Source organism: Metopolophium dirhodum, chromosome 1 (assembly GCF_019925205.1).
Source record: "Metopolophium dirhodum isolate CAU chromosome 1, ASM1992520v1, whole genome shotgun sequence".
Taxonomy (NCBI): Eukaryota; Metazoa; Arthropoda; class Insecta; order Hemiptera; family Aphididae; genus Metopolophium; species Metopolophium dirhodum.
In genome coordinates, this window is record NC_083560.1 from 137,964,878 (window position 1) to 137,988,019 (window position 23,142).

The 23,142-nt window shown below is 31.9% G+C and overlaps 3 protein-coding genes across 3 annotated transcripts; 2 read left to right on the forward strand and 1 right to left on the reverse strand.

Moving 5' to 3' along the window:
• The first annotated feature begins 1,305 nt into the window (after nt 1-1,305).
• On the forward strand, nt 1,306-1,911 carry LOC132932663 (uncharacterized). The gene has a single exon (XM_060999036.1). The coding sequence runs from the start codon at nt 1,306-1,308 to the stop codon at nt 1,909-1,911; it is 606 nt and encodes a 201-aa protein (XP_060855019.1).
• A 7,714-nt stretch (nt 1,912-9,625) lies between these two features.
• On the reverse strand, nt 9,626-14,407 carry LOC132932664 (uncharacterized). Its single transcript, XM_060999037.1, has 3 exons — nt 14,233-14,407; nt 12,176-13,340; nt 9,626-10,190 (listed from the first exon to the last, which is right to left on the reverse strand). The coding sequence occupies exons 1-3, from the start codon at nt 14,405-14,407 to the stop codon at nt 9,626-9,628; spliced, it is 1,905 nt and encodes a 634-aa protein (XP_060855020.1).
• Nucleotides 14,408-14,486: 79 nt separating this feature from the next.
• On the forward strand, nt 14,487-15,227 carry LOC132937255 (uncharacterized). The gene is made up of 3 exons (XM_061004089.1): nt 14,487-14,733; nt 14,814-14,967; nt 15,105-15,227. The coding sequence occupies exons 1-3, from the start codon at nt 14,552-14,554 to the stop codon at nt 15,120-15,122; spliced, it is 354 nt and encodes a 117-aa protein (XP_060860072.1). The 5' UTR covers nt 14,487-14,551; the 3' UTR covers nt 15,123-15,227.
• The last annotated feature ends 7,915 nt before the right edge of the window (nt 15,228-23,142 follow it).

Genomic DNA, 23,142 nt, shown 5'->3' on the forward strand with positions numbered 1-23,142 from the left:
TTATTCACAATAATATCATCAAATATACTTGGTAAAATCATATGCTGACTGACCGTTTTCGCTCAGAATCGTTTTTCTTATACAATGATATTATATCATTGAATTCAAATTTAACACCATCCATTACAGTGACCCACTTGTAACCTACTGTACAGCAGAGCGACATCCACTTATCCACCTTTTTTAAATTTTTTTTTTACTTCATTAAATTAGGCTTAGGAACCAGGTACCTATATCAATAATATTTAACAACTTACTGAAAAATTTGTTTACCTAACTATAGTATTTATATGAATCAATATAATCACCGTCAAATGGGGGTAACATTAGCCCTTAATGACAACTTTGGCCCATAAGTAGGAAAAAGTTTAATTATGAGATAACAGTTGAACTATTTAACGTAATTTCTTCAAAACTGTATCAAACTGCAGGTAGGAGTAGTGGTCTCAATGTGTAACGAATTTTATGTAAAAAATCGTTCCCAACTTCATTTAGTAAAATTGATAAAAACTGTTATCAAATAACGAACAAATTACAACATTACTACTTTTGTGTCAACCAAGTATCATCCGACGTTAAAAATCTTCGGTAAGTCTTTTTTAAGTACAAAATTTAGTATAGAAATAATATATGGTGGTTTGAATATAATTACTTTATTAAAATTTTGTAAAATCATTCATTATCATTTTGGTCTAACATTGTCCCATTATTTTGTGGAACTTTGGCCCAGAACTAAGTTGGGCCAAAGTTACCCGACGCCAATATTCTTTAAATTTTTTCGACGTTAAGACTGTCAACTTTGATTATTGTGGCTTTTAGTTTTATAAACTTTTTATTTGTTTTGTTTTGTTTTTTTCAATACATTAAACTTGAATCATTTTTTATTATTTAGAAAAAATGCCGCGAACTCATAAAAAACGTCTTGGATCAAGACAGCACATAAATTATTCGAAGATAACCTTGAATGAGTGTTTGCACAATGTAATTTCGCGTAAAATGACTCAGCGGGAAGCTGCAGTACATTTTGGTATACCTAGGTCCACAATTAAAAATAAATTAAAAGGAAATCACTCGAAACCTGTTGGTCGCTCTCGTGTATTTACTGAAGCCGAATAAAAAGCTTTCGAACAACATTTAATCAAATTAGCTGATTATGGTTTTCCAGTCGTTGAGGCTGACTTTCGAATAACTGTTAAAAATTACCTCGATAAAAAAGGTGTCAAAATAAATATATTTAAAAATAATCTTCCGGGATATGAGTGGGTTAAATTATTTTTAAATCGGCATAATAATCTCTCTGTGCGCATGAGTTCAAACATTAAAAGAGTTAGAGCTCAAGTTGGCTTAGATGAAATAAATTCATATATGGACAATTTAAGTGATGTTTTAAAAGATATACCACCATCTAGAATTTGGAACTACGATGAAACTAATCTTAGCGATGATCCGGGAAATAAAAAAGTAATATGTAAGAGAGGAATGAAATATGTTGAAAAAATTTGTAATTTTAGCAAAAGTTCAACTTCAGTTATGTTTTGTGGCAATGCGGAGAGTAAATGCCTTCCACCTTATGTGGTTTATAAGGCTGAAAATATGTGGACAACTTGGACAGAAGGGGGGCCAGAACATGCACGATATAACCGTACTAAAAGTGGTTGGTTTGACTCAATGACTTTCGAAGATTGGTTTGAGTTCAGTTTCTTGAAAGAAGTAAAACATGAAAAGGCACCAACTGTTTTAATAGGCGATAATCTTTCTTCACATATTAATGTTAGAGTTCTTGAACTCTGTGAACAAAATAATATTAAGTTTGTGTGTTTACCCCCAAATACCACTCATATCACCCAGCCACTAGATGTTACCTTTTTCGGTCCCATGAAAAAAATATGGAGAAGTATCTTAACAACATAGAAAGAATCAAAATCAGGATCAAAGTATCCAACAATACCTAAGGATTTATTTCCTACACTTTTAAAAGAACTAATGAATAGACTAGAAGAAAATAAAACTCAAAATTTAATTTCAGGGTTTAAAAAATGTGGTATCTACCCTATAAATAAACAATATTTACTTGATCGTCTTCCAAACAATTTAAGTGAACATGACAGTAGTATTATAAGCGAAGCATTTATTGACCAGCTAGAAGCCAAACGAACTGAATATCTTGGTACAAGCAACGTAAAAAGACGAAAAAAGTTGCAGGTACCATCAGGTAAAAGCATAACAGTTCATGATGTCACTAATGTGGAAGACCAAAAACGTATAAAAACCAAGCCAATAAAATCTAAAAAAACAAAAATACAATTGTCCTCAAGTTCTTCAGATGAAGAATTTGACGAAATTATATTACAGTCAGATGGAATCAGTGACGTGAACTCAGATTCAGATTCAGAAGAAAATCCAACTGTCAATGCACTTTCTAATAAAGAAGCAAAATTAAACCAAAACGATTTAGAGATTGATAACTTTGTCATAGTGTTATTCAATGGAGAGAAATATCCTGGAAGAATTGTAAGTATATCCAAAAAAGGCCCAGTAGTAGACTGTATGGAAAAAAGACTTAAGTTCTGGAGGTGGCCACAAAGAAAAGATGCTATAGTGTATGATTGGAAAGACGTCTTAAGAAAAATCAACCCTCCTAAGATTGTTTCCAAACGGAATCAATTTTCGGTTTTCGAACTTGAAGATTTTGTTTGAAATGATATTAATTTTATTAAACTGTTTGACATTGTTTTTTTAAAAGTTACTTTTTTATTTTTAATTCGTTTATTTCTGTAGGAGGTTTCCTTAAACATAAAATAATTTTATATTGTAATTCTTGAGTGATAAATAACTTTGAGACTGAAGTTTGTTTTTTAATTATTTAATTGTATTAGCTTTTAACTTTAAACAGTGAAATTAAAGAGATTTTTTGTTATTATTTTATTAATTTGTTATAAATTGTTTTTTTTAATTACTTTGTTTCTTTATGAGGTTCCCTTAAACACAAAATAATTTTATAATGTATATTCTTGAGTGTTAATAACTTTGAGACTGAAGTTTGTTTTTTTATTTTTTTTATTAGGTTTAAAATATAAATTGTTAATTTTTTTTTATAAAAAAAAGGTTTTTTATTATTTTTAAGCAAATAAATCTTGATATTTTGATTGCTTTAATATTTATTGTATACTTGTTTACTATAACATTGGCCCTAATCATAAATAACACTGTTTACAATGAGTTTACTGATATGGGACATAGTTACCCCAATTGCAGGCAACATTGGCCCAAATTTTTGAAAAAAACTGTAGGTTATCCAAGTGTCGAAAATTTCAAAATGACTTATATTATATATTAGTTGATTCATATTTTAAAAGAAAAAAATATAAGGTAGCCAACTTTAACAAAAATGTTACCAATATTCACCAAAATATATAAAAAAAAGTGAAATCTGGGCCAATGATACCCCATTCTACGGCATTTAATATTACGCCTGTTATATGGTTTAATTTTTGTCAGATTTTAAGAAATGGAAAAGATTCATTGAAGAAAAAGAAAAATGCCAATATGTTAAAAATACAGTTTAAAAAAAAACTCACAGTAAAGAGTATATTTACTATTTCTGCCACAGATCGTTTGCTCCTAAAACCTCAAATAAAGTAATAAATATTTTGCAAAATAACTAATGAAGAACCTAATGAATGTTTTTACTTTTTATGATTTATGTATGTCTATTGTCTATATAGTGGTGTAAAAATTCTAAAAGCAGTGGATCTGTTAGAACTGGTTCAGTATGTCCATCAAGTATTAAAGTACATGTAAATAGTTCAAAAGTGAATGTACAATATTGTAGTACACATATGTGGCATGATATGGAAATAGGTAAACAAAGATTGTTTACAGAAGACAGAAGTATGATTGCAGGTACTTACTATTATTGAATTTTTGTTTTAATATACTTACATACATTATAGACTATATAATAGTGATTTATGATTTAAAATATTAATTACCCACTCTGTATAATATTGCAATGATTTATTTTTAGGGAAATTGGCAATGGGTGTTCCTGTCAACAGAGTATTAGAAGATATAAGAGCATCAACAATTCAAGGAGACTTAAAACGAATTCATTTGTTAGAAAAAAAAGATGTGCATAACATTAAGAGGGATTATAATATCACATATTCTACAAAAAAGCATGAAAATGATGCGGTTAGTGTCAGACTTTGGGTTGAAGAAATGAAGAAAAAAGGCAATTTAAATCCTGTTTTGTACTATAAACATCAAGAGAGTATAGATAGTGTTGTTCCTCATTTTACAGTTTATGATTTTTGTTTAATTATAATGACTCCATTACAATCAGAACTGTTCATAAAATTTGGCAACGATAAGGTGTGTGTTGATGGTACACACGGGTTGAACGGATACAGCTTTCAACTGTATATAATTGTTGTAGTTGATAAGTATGGAAACGGGTACCCAGTTGCCTTTTGTTTTTCGAATAGATCTGACACTGATACTTACAAGCATTATTTTCAATGCATTAAGAACACTATTGGCACCATTAATTCTTTCATTTTCATGTCTGATGATGAGCTTGCCTTTTATAATGCCTGGTGCTCTATAATGGGATATGCTGTTAAACAGCTTCTATGCACATGGCACGTACTAAGAAATTGGGTAAAAAATTTAAACAAGATTAATGGTAATGAAAAAAAAAAATTATTTTTAAAACATTAAAATCACTTATGTTTGAGGTAGATAAAAGTTCGTATTTTGTTGAAATTGATCAAGTTCTAAATGATCTTTTAAAAGATCCAGACACAGTTGACTTTGGAAAATATTTTGAAAAATGTTATTCAACAAGAGTAGAAAAGTGGGCAATGTTCAACAGAAAACATGTGGGGATAAACACCAATATGTACTTGGAATCATTGCATAAAAACATTAAATACTGCTACCTTGAAGGGAAGCACTGTAAACGTTTGGATATGGCAATTAATGCTCTAATATCACTTGTCCGTGATAAAAGTTTTGAAAGAGTAATAAAGATCTCAAAAGAGAAGAGATCATCAAAAATAATGCAAATAAACACAGCTCATAAAAAAAGTAGACAAATATCTCAAGATATGATCACAAAAGTTAATGATTACTGGTTAGTTATTTCTGAAAATGATATCAATGTTCAATACAGAGTTGAAAATTAAAAATTAATTAAAAATAAAATGGAAATTATGTGTGGTATGTTTAATTGTTCAAATTTAAATGAAGAGGATAAAGACTTGGTCATAAAGCATTGCGATAAAAATATAAAATAATTTCAACACTATCCAAGGGCACAAGATTTAAAAAACCTATCAATGAAACATTAAAAAGAAAAATTGAACCACAGGCACGTTTTTGGACAAAACAAAAAGTGCAGAACCATCAACCTGCTCTATCATCTACAGAAGCTAAACATATAAGGCAATCTTTAAAAAACATTACAAAATACACTTTAAATGTCAGTTCAACTCCAACATTTGATCATTCTTACATAAAAGATTAATTTTTAATGTTATTTTTAATAGGTATACTATTTAATATTTACCAACTGCTATATAGACATGAAATAAAATAATCATATAGTGTAGTTCAATAATTTGTATTACAAAATAAATGATATTTTTGTTATGATTTTTTTTTTAACCTAACCTAATTTTATGCTATTTTAAAATATACATCTTCATTTTTATAAATTAGTTATAAAATTAAAATTCTTTTTCATTAAAACAACCATATTTCTATTAAGGAAAAAATATATATAATAGAAAAATACTATAGCATGTAATTAAATTATAATACAAACATTAAATGATTATAAATGTCAATAAAAAAATGTTCACTTGTCAAAAGGCTTGAAAACAAAATTCCTTGTAGTTGTTATTATAGCTATTTAAAAATATTAAAGTTGCATACACAACATTTTTTTAAGCATTAATGTTAAAATTTGGATTAAATTAGATAGCTAAATGAAAAATAACAATTTAGTTATTTGATTGTAATTAAAAAATATTATTCATGGGTAATTTTATGAAACTTTTAAGTAGCGATATAAATAGGATTATATTTTACACACACAATGGCATTATAATTAATAACAATTAATTCAACCTATGCTGTATATTCAGAACTTGTATTTAGTATTGTTTTGTTTTTAATTATGTTACACTAATAAGTCTCAGTAGGTATTAATATAAAAAAAAAATCACCCAACATCCAACCACCCGCCAAATGTTGTATGTGTTGCTTCAGCAGCACATATACCATAGGATAGCCGCCACTGGTATTACTTATTACATAGATTTTTTAAATATTAAATATTAATAATTATTACTAACTATTAGAAAAAAACTGCAACAACGAAGTGCGAACTGCAAACAAAATACTATTGATTATTGAACTGTTTACATGTGTAGTAAACCGACGACAGTTTACTATTATTTTTATTATTCAACTATTTGTCACTTCACTATAAATTAAAACCTCGTACCACGCCTGGTTGTTGTTGCAAGTCTCCAGATTCTGAGAATCACAAATAATCCGGTACCTATTCAACTCAAGGATTTGGCAACAACATTCACACCTGCGTCGGTACTCGTTACTCCTTCGCCGGTGCTCTTCCGATCCACCTCCTAAGTCGATACCGTGTACTTAATCGTTAAGGGAGACTTGGTATATAGACGAGTCTCCATCCATAGCAGAATTAGAATTAGTCCCATAGCTCTACATGTAGTACTTACCTGGTCGTAGAGTCCGCGCACTCTACACCGCCGCCAGACTAAGTACATTTCCAGTAATCTTATGTAGATTTAACTAGTTCTCGGGCAGTAACTTAACGTGCTGTCCACAAATTTTTATAACATTTATTGTAACAAATTACTTTATCTTATTAAATAAACTGTTATAACTAATTGTTGAAACCTGTGACTTGAACCTCTGTCAATACAAATCCTACCACATACAGCAACGTCGTCACAACTCAAAAATATAAGCGTTAGTGAGGGATCACTACACATGTTATGCTGGTTAGGTTTTATCTTATTCTCACTGTCCCACCTGGCCTGTCCACCTCTGCTTATAGCTTTAGGTAGTATACAAAACTGCTGTCTATTATACTTATTATTTTTTTATTATTTTAAAAGTTGTTACTTTCTATTGTTTTAAATAGATAAACCAAAATTATATATCAGCTACCTTTACTAAATAATTTCTTATTTAGACAGAGAAAAAACTTACTATTCAAATACATTTTTTTAAAAATGCCGCAAACGCGTTTTGTATAATATGCTTGTCTACTGTTATCAACAATGATAAACAGCAATACGGCGTAATGACGACGTCATGGACAGTGAGACATTTTTCCTGTTATGATCCATTTGTTTGGTAGATGTGTATCACGAAAATAGGCAGTGTAATACAAAGAACACCAACCAATACTGATGTATCATTATAATACGGTGACGATACAAATAAAACTTTAGGCTATTAAATATAAGTCATGAGTCGCCTTGCAATATTATTTTTATTCTTACATAGACGTTACAAATTATTTACAAATTACCAGTAATTCTAAGTGATGAGAGGTAAAATAGCTTATAGTATTGAATTGTGTCAAATAGTAGTGTAATAAGTAGGTAATAATAATAATAAGGTAGGTAGTAAAATATTGATGATACAATTAAAACGTTTCCTATAACAGTAAAAACAATAGAAACATAACAATACAGTCTACTTGAAACTAACTGATATTTGGACTATTATTTAAAATAATTCATACTGATATAAATCACAAAATTCTTGACATAGGCGTTTAAAGGTATTATATTATACAAACATTGTAATGACAATTGGTGGTCAAATACCAATAAAATATTGAATATAATTAACTATACATTACAAAGTAAAAACATATGTAAAAAGTTACTTAATATATTAATATATGTACAACAAATCAATAACAGATATTTAGATTGTTATTAAAAGTTATTCATTCAGACATGAATAGCAAAGTTATAGAGAGCTAAATATAAAGCTAGAGTACTATAATAACAAATAGTGGTTGAATACCAAATTATCTTATATGGTACAAAGTAAAAAACAAATGTAAAAAGTTTCATAATAGCATAGTATAACAAATATAAATACAATCACAGTATAGGATTGTGAATGCAATTTCAACTATAATAATATTATATTAACAGATATTTAGATTAATATAAAAAGTTATTGCAAATTGTGTTTAAAATTTAATATTATATAAGTAAAAGTAAAAATTATATAATTAAAAGTAAAAACAAATTTAAAAAGTTACTCATACATACATCAATATCAAATCCATTGTATGATATTAATACTAACAAAACATATAAAAAGGTCAAATAATTTAAACTAACGTTAGAAAGTTACACAATATTATTTAAATGTTTTTTTACATTTCATTACATTGACCATGTATTTTGAAGTAGGTATAAATAAATAATTATTGATATAGCGTAAATTAATTATTGACAAATGTATGTGTGACTGTACAATATAATAAAATCCTAACAAACCGTTTGACATTAGTTACGAATACACCTTTGAGTATTCGCATCCAGAGAGACCACGTGGAGGTTGTCAAACTTTCTCTCCACATCACCTAGACTTGAACATCTGGTGTGACGCTAGACTTGATCATTGAGCGTCACCTAGACTTGATCATCGAGCGTCACCTAGACTTGATCGTCGAGCGTCACCTAGACTTGATCATCGAGCGTCACCTAGACTTGATAATCTAGCGTCGCCTAGACTTGATAATCTAGCATCACTCAGATTTGAACATCGAGCGTCACCTAGACTTGAACATCTGGTGTGACGCTAGACTTGATCATTGAGCGTCACCTAGACTTGATCATCGAGCGTCACCTAGACTTGATAATCTAGCGTCACCTGAGTCCGATGCCATGACGTCCCTGAGCAGGCGGTCCACCACCGTCAGTTGCAGTCCCGGCGATGAGCGCCGCGTTGCGTATCTTCTGCGCTCGCTCGGACTGCATGGTGACGCTGGACGTCGAGTCTTCGGTCAGCGTGCCGAAAGGCAGTCCGAACGTCGAGTGTACGGTCATGCCGCCGTCCATGAGCGACGCGGCGATACCGGTGAACGCCACGCACAACACCTCCCGCTGCGGAGGTCGGTGCCGAAGCGCCCATATCAGGCATCCGTACAGCGTCGTTTTTCCGGTACCCCCCGGGTCCGTCGACGAAGAAAGTTTTCGCCACCTCGCGTTGGTCGTCGACGGCCGCCATCACGCGGTCGTACACCGTTCGCTGTTCGGCGTTCAAGGCGTCTACTTGTGGGGCCCACCGTGCCGCCGCGTCTATTGCCCGGAACAGCGCGTCGTCCTGCAGCGGTTCCAGTAGACGGGGGTCGGCGAGGGGCAGACCGTAGTCGCCCGGCGATTTCCGGTGTACACGAAGTAGATCCTCGATGGCCGCCAGACACGCGGCCCTCGCGCGGTCGACGTCTTGGAGACGGCGGTTGAAGTCCTCCATCATGTTTGCTTCGTTCGCCTCGTACAACGCCAGCGGGTTTGAGGGCTCGCAGAACACCAGTATAGTGACGTCAAACGTCGCCGATTCCGTCAAGCAATCCCGCCACGCTCGGTCGTCTTCCAATAATCCGAGTGCAACAGCAGCCGCCGTGAATGTTTCGTGAACGACCCCGTCCACCGTCCTTATGTCTTGAAAGGACTTCGGGCCTCTTCGGTTCAGAAGTAGCAATCTCAGGTGGAAACGGTCCCGGTCCACTGGGGTTTACTATGTACATCCGAGCCAACGTAACGTTTGCCATCCGAATCCGCCGCGGCAACCATTGGGTGACATTTCTTACGAGTACGTTTTCTTGATTACGTGGCATCTGCCAGGTGTAATGCGTCGGTATTTCGTGGTACAAGTATTGTCGAGCATTCACGTCTGTTGTGTTGAGCGCGAAGAACTGCGTGAGTTTCGTACTACGCACAGCTTGGTTCTGTAGCCGTTCTTCTGCTTGGCCCGGCGCAAAGTACACGTTCTGACGACCCTCCAGGTGGACAGGAAGTCTGACGACCGTGTGACTTTTGCCGTGCAATTTGTACGAAAACAACCGCCAGATGCCTTCTGGTGGGTTGACATATCTTGAGTTTACGTAACTGAAAATTAATATTGAAAAGATAACTAACAATGGCTCTATAGATGATACCGTCTGGTGTTGTGATTGGTATTATTATTATTATATAATTCAAGTAAATGTAATTTATTTTTTGTTCTGTAGACACATAGCATTGCATTACAATGTGCATATGACGAAGAATCCCTACAACCGTTGAACGGTGTGAAATTGTTTGCCATACAATAAATGTGACTGATATATAATGATGTTTTGTATTATGATGTTTTGATAAATAAATGTCGTGAAATCAAATTATTAATGTCAACTCGAGTAGCTAAATATAATCATAGTGGACGTCTAGTGAATGTTATGAATTAATTTATATAAGTAGACAATTTAATCTATAATTTACAGAGTTGGTATTAGTATATTAGTAGTATATTAGGTGATCAAGGTGATAACAGTGTACAATCGGTGTATTTAATTCGATTTATATTTTGTACTGTGAAAATTACACATAAAATATTCAAAATTTAAATTATTATTATTATTATATTATATTATATTTTAATTTTAATTTATTTTAATTTAATTTAATTTTAAAATTTGTATCAGGTGGAGTACATTATAACTGTATAATATTATTTAAGAATGGCAAAGCTGTAGGAATGTTAATTTATGCCAACGAAAATAACAATCCATAAAAGCGTGTTTTACATTGCCGAGGTGTTGAAGTTTACAATTTGAGACACTATATTATGTGATCACGGTTAAACTTAGATCAGGTTATAAACCAAAATTTATATCTATTAGGTATGTTAGTTAATTGGTGTACTTAATGTCATTGATGTTTAGTTCTGTATGCAATGTAATGTGTATAAACAACTTGAATGAAAAAGCATAAAATAACAAATTTAATGTAATAATAATAATACCTAAAGAACACACATTAAATGTTAAGTATATAATATAGCTAGTATACAATAGTAAAAAAAACTAAAAGTTATCGGTAAACGATTACAACTACCCTAAAAACCTAAAGAATAGTGAGTAAAATAATTCATACACACTGGACACACTGCTAAAAATGACACATGCATAAAATATTGTTATATGCTAATAATGATGGAATGGTAATAATTTTCAATGTAATACCTATAATAAAAATCTATCAATAATAATGTAGACCACCTATAGAACTCTCTGTATAGAAGTACATAATATAAGGTACAACCTACATATTAATTAATATATAATTATAAAAATCCTAAGACACTATTAAATCATTTATTAATTAACTATTTATTTAATTTATGTTTAATTTATGTTTAATACTGTATGCAATAGAATGTTTATTATACACAGCTTGAATGAAGACACATGAAAAAAAAGGATTAAATGTAATATAAAATTATAAAAATCTTAGACACTATTGATGGGAATTATTAAAAATTAATTAATGATTTATTAGTTAACTATTTATTCAATTGATGTGTATTACTGTATGCAATAGAATGTTTATTATACACAGTTTGAATGAAAACACATGATATAAAATGTCATAATAATAATAATAATAATAATAATAATAATAGTTTATAAATGTAGAAGTTCCTAAAGTTTTGCTCAACTGAATATTCTTATTAAAATGTAGAAATGTTTTCATAAAAAAGTAAAGTTCTTCAATCATTAAAATTTTAGTTTTTAGCCAATGTCAAACCAAAGTAATTTTATTATTTCAAACTAAAACGTACATATTTAAAATTAAAAACAAAACAAGAGTAATACAATGGAATAAAAACAAATGTCATTAAGTAACAGAATTTTTAAATTTGAGATTTTTATGTGAATTTTAAAAATAGTCCAATTTAATATTTAAAATTCCTGAACATAAAAAGTAGTAAATAATTCCTACACAAAAAACACACTAAATAAACATATACAATATATACAATATACTATTATAATCATTATACCTAATTTTATTTAGAAATATGTAAATTATAAAATTAAGTTAAGACTCACTTGGCAATCTCATCCTGGTCCTGAACTTCCAACGTCACACGGTCGTGTCCCTTGTATATATACTTGTAGATATACATGACACTCTTTATGGACGTGCATATCTCGACTTTGATGTGCGCGTCATACTTGGCCAGAAGGTAAGGGTTGTATGGCACTACACACTCGTTACCAACCTCACGACCTCTCACAAGTACCACCCGGCCGTCATCCGGTCGGCGGTACTTTGGATATCCGCCGTCCGCAACGTACACAGTCTCCTCTGCGTACGCTTTCGGGAAATCTTTGGAGCATTTGTTGTCCACCATGCACGGACACTGTGGATTGACTGTTCCACACGGCCCGTGGATCATGTGAGACTTGACGCAGTCGTGTAGGCGCATGTCGATTGCGGGGTCCGGCAAGAAGGCGCAAACCACGTCGTCCACGTCCTTGGCCGTGCGGAACTTACAGTCCTCCGCCAGGATTATCAGTATATGCGCATGGGGCAGACCACGTTTCTGAAACTTGATAGTGTACACGTAAGCGCCGACATTACCAAACACACGATTCACAGTTATGTCAACTATTAGCTCCTGTAGCTTCCTGTTGAAAACTCTGGCCACCAGGTCCGGCCTGTCGCTTGCCGTGCTGTGGGCAGCCAGGTTTTCAGTGATCTCTGGCCAGCTGGGATTGCACGTAAACGTTATGAACAGGTCGGGTTTCCCTTTGGTACGCACTATGGTGATGGCGTCTTGATAATTCATCTTGTTGAATCGGTCGCTACCCGTGAACGTCGACGGCCATATGACCCTACGCCCGACCGCCATGGGATCGACGTGGAGCTGTTGGTTCACATGGTCCATGAGCCCTTGATACGCTTCGGCGAGGAGATCCCTCTGGTGCAAACGTATGTAGTTCAGATTGTTCGACTCCATTCGAACATACTGGTCGCACACATACATCTGCAACAAGAACCGACCTTGATGTAATAAACTAAACAGTTCATGCCTTTGGTCGTTATTTCCCAGATATCTAACAGCCAAACGGTAGCAAGCAAACTCTCTGATACTGTTGCGATTGCGGACATTGTTTCGTCGGTTGCCCGCTTGCAACATCCCGTTATGCCAACCGACCTCGCTGTACGGGAAAAACAGCGGATACAACATCGGATCCGAGTGACACGACCCTTGTGAAATGTAACGAATGGTATATATTAATATATTATTTAAAGTGAATTGCTAAAACAACGATTTGTAGTAGCTGGGGGTTAGAGGATAGAGTTGTGATTGTGTTGTGAGTATAGCAAGTACATAACCGCAAAAGAAAGGTAATGTATAAAAAAAATATAAACTCTGATCTCTTTGAATTCCAAGGATTTATAGTGTATATTTGTAAGTGATGTCTGTTATGAAGTCCAAACAAATCATGAAATTAAGCACCGAAGTAATGTGACTATATTATGTTTGATTATTGATAAATTATATAGTACACTACATACAAATCATAACACGACTGATTGTCATACTATCACTACAAGATGAATATAATTTATAATGAATATGGTTGTAAGGAATTTAATATTGTTAATTTAACTTTATCTAATATTTTATGTATACATAGGTCCCCTAGCTCGAATAGCAATACCTTATCTATTATGATTAAATTATGTCCTGAATAGAATTCCTGGCCTGTCTATCTAACATTCTAATCACTGATAAATCTTTGAACGACACTTATTGTCGGAGATGCGAACAATAATATAATTATCCTTCAGTCTTTCATCTGTTTATTCCGCAAAAAAAAAAATAGGAGACTGCTGCAGGATTTGTCAAAATATCAGTAAAGCTTATTAAAATACCTCAGATTGTTAAAGTAATAGAATTTAATAGATTCATTCAAAAGAATGTCCAAAATGTAGTGTATACTTCATGTAAATTTAAAATCGCAGTGTTAGCTTTACATTACAACAAAAACTATGATTCTATTTGATGGTGTTGATATTAATGTGCAATAAATATAGTGAATATAAGTGAACAATTTGAGACAGCTGTGTTTATAGGAAATAATTATTAACTAACCCGCTGGTATGGTTTGCATCCTGTGTTGCGGGTTGATTGGATTCGTATCGTAGATGACCAGATTAATGTCTCTTGGCGGACGACCCCCTTTGCCTACGAACACGGCCACAACTTCGTTTGCGGTAGGCAGGTTGTTTCGCCCGTCGTCCCGGGCGCATATAAGCAAACCATACATTGCTAGAGACCCATAGGAAATAGAGAGCTCTCATTGGTCCTATTACATTTGTGATAACATGATAAAATTATCAATATTTTCAAATTTTATGCTTTTTCTAATTAGAATAGATTTGTTGATTAACATTTTTAATTATTTAATAAAATGATTTACCCACCATCATTTAAATATGAAATTGTCAAAGATGACAATGTAAATATAACTTTAAGATGTGATGTGAAATCTATGGAAGACATCAATGTGTGGGTTGCTGAGTTTGGTAAAATAAATTATTTAAATTGGAACGTTAGAACTAGTGTTCCAAATGGGCAGCGAATTGTGTGTTCGTAAGTATTTTATATTGTATTTACATTACTATTTATGTCGTAGAAATCTTAACTAAAAAACATCTTTAAACATTTTTTAGAAAAAACTTTGTTTGTCAACATAGTGGATTTCAGAAGCCTAGTATATCTGAAAATCAAAAAGGAATTTCGAAAAATGCTGAATGTCCAGCTAAGGTTAAGGCTGTTATTAAACTGGACACAGTATCTACAAGGAAGAAAGATCCATTTATTAAGGTATTTATAAATTCAATTAAACTCATAATTAATTTTTTTGTCTTTTTGTTTTTGAATTTGTCCAGATCATCCATGGTAATATATTATTCTGATACTATTTTCATTTTAATTTTCACAATTAGTTTTTTTTTTTGCAGACTCCAAATATGTGTTAAATTTGTGAAATAAAAATGAATTCTACATTTTTACAGATTGATTGACAAGTCATAGTAAACAATTTATGTTATGTCTGTCTGATAAAAATAAATTGGTACTTTAAATTTGTGTTCATTATTTACTAACAAATAATACAGACTATATTGTATTACACTGTTTCTGGTATAGTATTGTAAACAATACATCCACAATATTTTCCACTGTATTATACAGTCTTTATTGTATTACACTGTATATTATACTTTAATGATGTGATTTAAAAAATAAAAATTAACAACACTTAATATTATGTACTTAACAATTGGTAATAAGCAATAATAATACAAGCTTTACAATAAATAGATATTTAATATTTATATTACAGAAAGGTTTAGTATGTTACATAGAAATATATAAAATTAATTAATGTGTGTTCATTATTTATTAACAGATAATAAAGTCTATATTGTATTACACTGTTTCTGGTATAGTATTGTAAACAATACATCCACAATATTTTCCAATTAATGATGTGATTTAAAAATTAACAACACTTAATAATTGAAAATAAATAATAATAATAATAATATAAGCATTACAATAAATATGTAATATTTATATTACAGAAAGGTTTAGTATGTTGTATAGAAATATATAATCATCATACCCATACTATAAAATCTGGTACTACAAAAGGTAGCAAACGGTTATTAGCTGGTAGACCTCCATTAGGAGAAATAGTTGCTAAAAAAAGGAAAAGAAATTTGAACCAAAATATTAATTGTAATCAACCTAATGCTAAAAGTCACGGTTCACTTTAAATACCTATTTGTAATTTTAAAATTTATTTTTAATTTTTAGTATTTTAAAACTGACTATAATATGTATCTATACACTTAATTCGAATTTGAATTTTAACTAGAAAACTTATACTTTATTATTATTATGAACTGTAGAAATTGATTAGATGTACATACCTATACATGTAATTTGAATTTTAACTTGAGAACTTATATTTTATTATTATTATGAATTGTAGAAATTGACTTGATGTACATACCTATACACGTGATTTGAATTTTAACTTGAGAACTTATACTTTATTGTCATTATATTTTATATATGAACCATGTATTCATGTATGAACTAGAAAAAACATAACATTTGAAAATATTGATAATTTTATCATGTTATCACAAATGTAATAGGACCAATGAGAGCTCTCTATTTCCTATGGGTCTCTAGCAATGTATGGTTTGCTTATATGCGACCGGGGCTAGTTGTCGCATGGGTTGGTTGTCACAATCTATATTATTCCGAAACTAGATGGCGCTTCTATTCAAAAATGATATAGCACATTATCACTATAATTCTAATCATTTTAGTCTTGTCACGAAGTCGTTAGCAGCTGTATAACCTTGTGTGTATCAAAAAAACTATATTTCACGTCGGTAAGTAAATATTTTTCATGAATTCAATTCAAATTTTCTACTTATATGTTACTACTATTCTTATTATTATCAACTTTACATTTAAGTAATGTCCTAAGGTAGTTTTTTTGTGTATCGTTTTCGATCGTACATGTAAGTGATAAGCAATAATCAAGGTGTTTATCTGAAGTAGTGAACTGGGGTTTCTTGTCACATATCACGTGGGGCCAGTTGTCACATGTGACAATCAGCCCCAGAAAAAATCTATTAAGTTAATAAGTATTACTTAAGCTAATTAATAGGTAAATTACTTTTTTAAATTTTTAGGAAAAATGGTTCGTAATTTTAAAAAAAAGACTGAAAACGGAGAAACACCTCCCGATGTAATGTTAAGGGCTGTAAGAAATGTCAATATAAATAATGTGTCTATTCGAAAAACTGCATTGGAGTTTAAAATAAACTATCGCACACTTGCTAGGTACTGTAAAAAAATACCCGAAAAAGAACAGCTTGATGATAAAATTGTTACTCCTACAATCAATGTTGGTTACATTAAAAATAGAATAGTTTTTAATGAAACAATAGAGAGTCAACTAGAGTCCTACATTTTAAGAGCTTCTGATATTTATTTTGGTTTATCCCCTAAAGAAATTCGAACTTTAGCTTACCAGTTAGCCATTGAAAATTCTTTGAATATTCCTCAATCATGGACTAAAAATAAATTGGCTGGTTCAGATTGGTTTACAGCATTTTTAAAACAACATCCTACGTTGTCTATTAGAACACCAGAACCAACAAGTTTAGCTCGAGTTTCTAGCTTTAATCGTACAAACGTCAATTCATTTTTTGACAATTTGTCTACGGTCATGTCAAGACACTTTTTCCAAGCTCATGAAATATGGAATATGGACGAAACTGGCGTGACAACAGTTCAATCTCCTAATAGAGTAGTGGCTCGACGTGGATACAAACAAGTAGGAAGCATAGTTTCAGCAGAGCGAGGTACTTTAGTGACTATGGCATGTGCAATTTCAGCTATCGGTAACAATATACCACCATTTTTTGTTTTCCCTCGTGTCCATTATAAAGATCATTTTGTAGCAAACGGTCCACCCGGTTCCAATGGTTCAGCTAATCCTTCTGGTTGGATGCAAGAAAAAGACTTTATATTGTTTCTTAAACACTTCCATAACCACGTAAAAAGTACAACCGAACGACCTGTGTTATTATTGATGGACAACCATGGATCACATTTGAGTATTGAGGGGCTTAATTTTGCAAAAAATAATGGCATAATTATGCTATCTTTTCCTCCGCATTGCTCACATAAATTGCAACCTCTCGACAGAACAGTGTTTGGACCATTCAAAAAATATTTAAATTCTGCTGGTGATTCTTGGATAATAAATAATCCAGGCAAAACAATGACCATCTATGATATACCAACCACTGTTTCTCAAGCTTATCCTCTTTCTATGACACCTACAAATATTCAATCTGGCTTCAGGTGCACTGGTATATATCCATTCAATCGAAATATTTTTTCAGACATCGATTTTGCACCAAGTTATGTAACAGATAGAGCAGATCCAACAACTCAAAACACAAACGTAGAATCTAATAGTTCATTTAATGGAAATGTTGAATCTGAAACCGATATAGTTATTTCAAATTCACCAAATATACCGGTTGTAGAACAAAGTTATTCCGATATGTCAATTTCTAATCCCGAAGCTGTCCAAAGTCATTCAAAACAAACTTTTACAACATCGCCCAATTCTGAAAAAAAACAAACCGTTGTGTCTCCGATTGATATTCGACCGTTTCCAAAAGCATCTGCTAGAAAAACAACCAAAAATAATCGACGAAAACGTCAAACTGCTATTCTTACTGATAGTCCAATTAAAAACCAATTGGAACAAGAAAAATGTATGAGGAAAATCAAACCAACAAAAACAAAAAAACATAATAGTGACACCACCAAGAAAGCACCTGTCCCCAAAGTTCCTAAAAAAAGAAAATTATCAACAGACCACCTAGAAGAGGAGGAATGTTTTTGTTTGGTATGTTTAGAACCTTTTTCAAACTCACGTCCCAGATAAAAATGGATCCAATGCATGGAGTGTAAAGAATGGTCTCATAAGGAGTGTACCGCTGGCAACATACATTATGTGTGCCACAATTGTGATAGCCCTATTGTAAGTGATGCAAGTTCTGCTTAACGTATCATTCTACTCAAGTTATTATATTTTAATTAAGTTGTATTACAAAATATTTTTACCTATTTATTTTGTTATTTATTCTAGTACAAAGTTTAAACTAGTTACTATCTCAGTATGATATTATATTTTAATTAAGTTGTATTACAAAATATTGTTTACTTATTTCTTTTGTTATTTATTCTAGTACAAAGTTTAAACTAGTTACTATCTCAGTATGATATTATATTTTAATTAAGTTGTATTACAAAATATTGTTTACTTATTTCTTTTGTTATTTATTCTAGTACTAAGTTTAAACTAGTCATTATCTAAACATGATTGAACATGATTGTTAAAGTTGTTTTTTGTTCTATACAAATTATATAATAACAAATAAGAGTTGAAATTGTTTGTTATTTGTCATTTCAATTACCTGGGACAAGTAACCCCAAGCCTTGTGACAACCAACCTTTAAAAGGGGCTGGTTGTCACATTTTTTTTTTTAAATAAAAAAATTTTAAAATGCGTTTAACTTGAATACTAGTGTTCGCTATTTTTACAAGGAGTGCCTATGATAATATATTTCATTGTGAACTTACCAAGGTTAAAAAAAAACAAAAGATTTTTTTAAAAAAAATCGAAATGTAAAAATTGTGACAACCATACCCGGTCTCCCCTACTGTAACTGTACTCTACTCTTTAGCCTGACCGGGAATTACTATATTTATTTTAGTAACTAGACAGGAATACTTTTAAATAATATGGGAAAGGAAAATATGAAAGTGACTCTGTTACCTTGACAGTTGACTTTTCTTCTTTTTTTCGATGGTGAACTGCCTTATTGTATCCTTACGCTTGACTTTAGGACTCAGCAACTGCACTTCACTTTAACAACCGATTTTTCTTTTTTCGATGGTGAATTAGTTTACTGTATCCTCACGCTTGACTTTAGGACATCAGCAACTACACTCTTACGCAGTGATGATACTTGAGACAGGGAACGATATGCCGCTATATCTACTTCAGTATCCGATTGTTAAGACGATCAATGTAACTATATTTCACATTTAATCGAACGAGCACGCGCGTGGTTATTAATCCGGACGAATGGACCAAATGTAGCCATGAAAGCCACGATTGTATGGTGACGTTAGTGGACTGTATATTTCGACATTTCAAATATTACGCTCGATTTTATTATCATTTATATTTTATTATAATTAAACACTTTTAATAATTAATATAAACCTTTAAGTTATAATATACATTTTGTGTTTATAAAGCGTAGGGGTATTTAGTTACGACGATCGACTAGCGACGACTGTCGTGCACAAAAAAAAAAAACAATTACTACGTTCACTCATGTGAACGACGATATCTTATCTTTATACAAATAACATTACTGGACTCGACGGAGCACCATACGCGGTGGGGACACAACAGGTATAATTACTTATACAGATAATATATATAGTGTTATACCTACTTATAAACGATGACAGATCCAACTTAACTGCGGATAGTGCAATTAAAAGAAAACGCGAGAAACAATATTAGCACAATGGTAAAATAGTAAAATAAGTACGCCGTACACAACGAAATTATTGTATCGACGCCGGACACACGATGGTTAAAAGCGGCATAAACATCGGGAATCAGCCATGGACGTAGTTATTAGCGGCGGTGGATGGGGGGGGGGGAGAGGTTTGACGACAACGGAATATTTCGCTTTCTAAAAATAAACAATAATTTTTTCAATTTTGATATAAATTATAGGTGAAACGACTAATATTTATAGTAGATACAACTAAACTGTTTTTATACTAAATCGTAGCCGAGATAAATAGTAACTGTAACTAAATAATAGTGATTGTACCTATAATATTTCAACTATGACACTTTAGTAATACTTGCTAAATTGAATTAGTAACAATAACTAAAATATAGTGATACCACCTACAATTTGAATATCTATAATTTTATAGTAATTTTTTTTTTCCGTGTGTATATAATACGAACTCTACCTTATGTACGATTAACTGATGATCGATACATTATTATTAAAACACACACATAATTGCAAGGGCTATGACCAACACACACCATGGATTAGTAAAGCAGTTCACTATACACCTCAGATCTCAATACACACTACGACTATGTATGACTACGATACAGTCAGATAGTATAATAGAACATAGCTTAGGAATATTATATTTGCGAGTATTATTATTTGTCAGTGTTTAGTAGACAATAAACCATAATTATAACTGAAATGGAATCCTAGTAATTTAAATATATTATATAAGATTCTGATATCTACATATCTGCCCCCTAACCTATGGTATTTATATCTATAGGATCCTACGATTCTCCCTGGATATATTTTATTTAACTGCTCGCCCCTCCCTCCCCCCCCACCCGATCATGATACAAAGTTTTTTTATTTATTGGTAACAATGCTACATAAAGCCCGATTCACACTAGTCCGGCACGGCACGGCACGGCACAGCACGTACCAGCACGACAAAATAGTATATTATTAGTTTATATGAGATAATGCACATTGGTCAGTAGTCAGTACCGTCACCGCACTAGCACGGACCGGTACCGACCGGACCGACCGACCATCATCCGAAAGAATGTTTTGACGGTCCGGTCCGTGCCGGTCTGTGTCGGTACGTTTAGTGTCTGTGCAATGTGAACATACAAACCGGCAAACACCGGTTACACCACAGCCGTCTCAATCCACATTCGCCAAACACCCCGCACCAGCACCTACACAATGTGAGGCGTAGATTATTCTAATATTTATAGAGAATTAAATAATTTATATGAAACAAAAATACACGATGTATAAAAAGTATTTTCAATTATTAAAATAATATTAAGGTTTACAATAAATATTTACAAGGTTCTTACTTATCCATTAAATGGATTATGAAATTGTATCATTATCTGAGTAACATACAATTCTCAGTATTTCAACATCTTCTAGGTAATAATATATAAAAACTTATATGATGCCTCATCCATATTATATATCCAACGATACATTAATTTTCATATCTCCTTAATACTTTCGAACCAACGGATACATTATGTATCAAACAACGTCTTGATCAATTGTTATGTAATACATCTGAGAAAAACAACATTCATCAGGACTAGTCATGCATCGACATGTTTGTGTGCTAATAAAACCTTAGCTATTGTTAATCAAGAATTGATATATTTTAAGAACGCATGAGAGAAACATACACGTAAAAGCCATATCACTTGTGTAATATTTATTTTTTACATTATGTATCACACCTACCATATTATTATTATACATATACCCCTCTTGATCACTAATCCTTAATCATTACCTATCACTTATCCTTGATCCCAGTGGCGTAACTATGGGGTAGCGAGGGGTAGCGGTCGCGACCCCCAAAATTATTATGGGGTCGCAAGAGTATCATTTTGCTACCCCAAAAATATTTATATGATAAATTAAAACAAATGAAAATAAAAACAATTTATGTACTTATGTATAGTGTATACTGGTTCAGTAGTTCTTGAACATTTTCACTGGTAATTTTAGAAAAAAAAACATAATTTTCATTTAAAATTTAACATTAAAACAAATTGTGTACCTCTTATTACAAGTTCAGTCTTGAACTACTCATTGGTAATTGCAGTAAAAAATAAATAACATTAACATTATAGTATAAAACAAAAAGAAAAACATACAGTTCTGGCATGAACAGTTAAAATTAAAAGAATTTATGTACTTATGTATACTGGTTCAGTCTTGAACATTTCAACTGGTAATTTTAGAAAAAAAGCATAATTTTCATTTAAAATTTAACATTAAAACAAATTGTGTACCTCTTACTACAAGTTCAGTCTTGAACTACTCATTGGTAATTGCAGTAAAAAATAAATAACATTAACATTATAGTATAAAACAAAAACGTTAAAAACCATGTATATTTAATATTATATAATTATTTATAATATAATATATAATATTTGATATCCACGAAGCATCATTTTTGGATAAGATATTGTATGGAAATTTGGAATATCCAGCAGAAAACCGGAATTGGAAGTTAATGGATAAAATATTTTATGGTTTTTTAATATATCTAGTAGATATCCATCTGAAGTAATTTTTGGATAAGACATTATATGGTTATTTGACATTACTATTGGATATCCACTGGATGTACTGTGCTGTGTGGGTCGTATTAATTGAACTATAAAAGGGAAGTCATATAAACGTATAAATAAATAGTCGTACATTTTCAAGATAATTTGGAAATTCGGAAATTCGGAATAACCGGTAGAACGCCTATTTGGGTAGATCGCGTACGACATCACTACCAATACAATAATAATAGCGCCGGCGATTCGCGGCC

Bases quoted from the DNA above. Each gene is read 5' to 3' on its own strand.
- LOC132932663 (XM_060999036.1), top strand. From the start codon at position 1,306: ATGAGTTCAAACATTAAAAGAGTTAGAGCTCAAGTTGGCTTAGATGAA.
- LOC132932664 (XM_060999037.1), bottom strand. From the start codon at position 14,407: ATGTATGGTTTGCTTATATGCGCCCGGGACGACGGGCGAAACAACCTG. The intron at 13,341-14,232 runs GTTAGTTAATAA...ACATTTCACAAG, and splicing joins GATGCAAACCATACCAGCGG to GGTCGTGTCACTCGGATCCG. The intron at 10,191-12,175 runs GTGAGTCTTAAC...ATTAATTTTCAG, and splicing joins GACCAGGATGAGATTGCCAA to TTACGTAAACTCAAGATATG.
- LOC132937255 (XM_061004089.1), top strand. From the start codon at position 14,552: ATGATTTACCCACCATCATTTAAATATGAAATTGTCAAAGATGACAAT. The intron at 14,734-14,813 runs GTAAGTATTTTA...AACATTTTTTAG, and splicing joins GGGCAGCGAATTGTGTGTTC to AAAAAACTTTGTTTGTCAAC.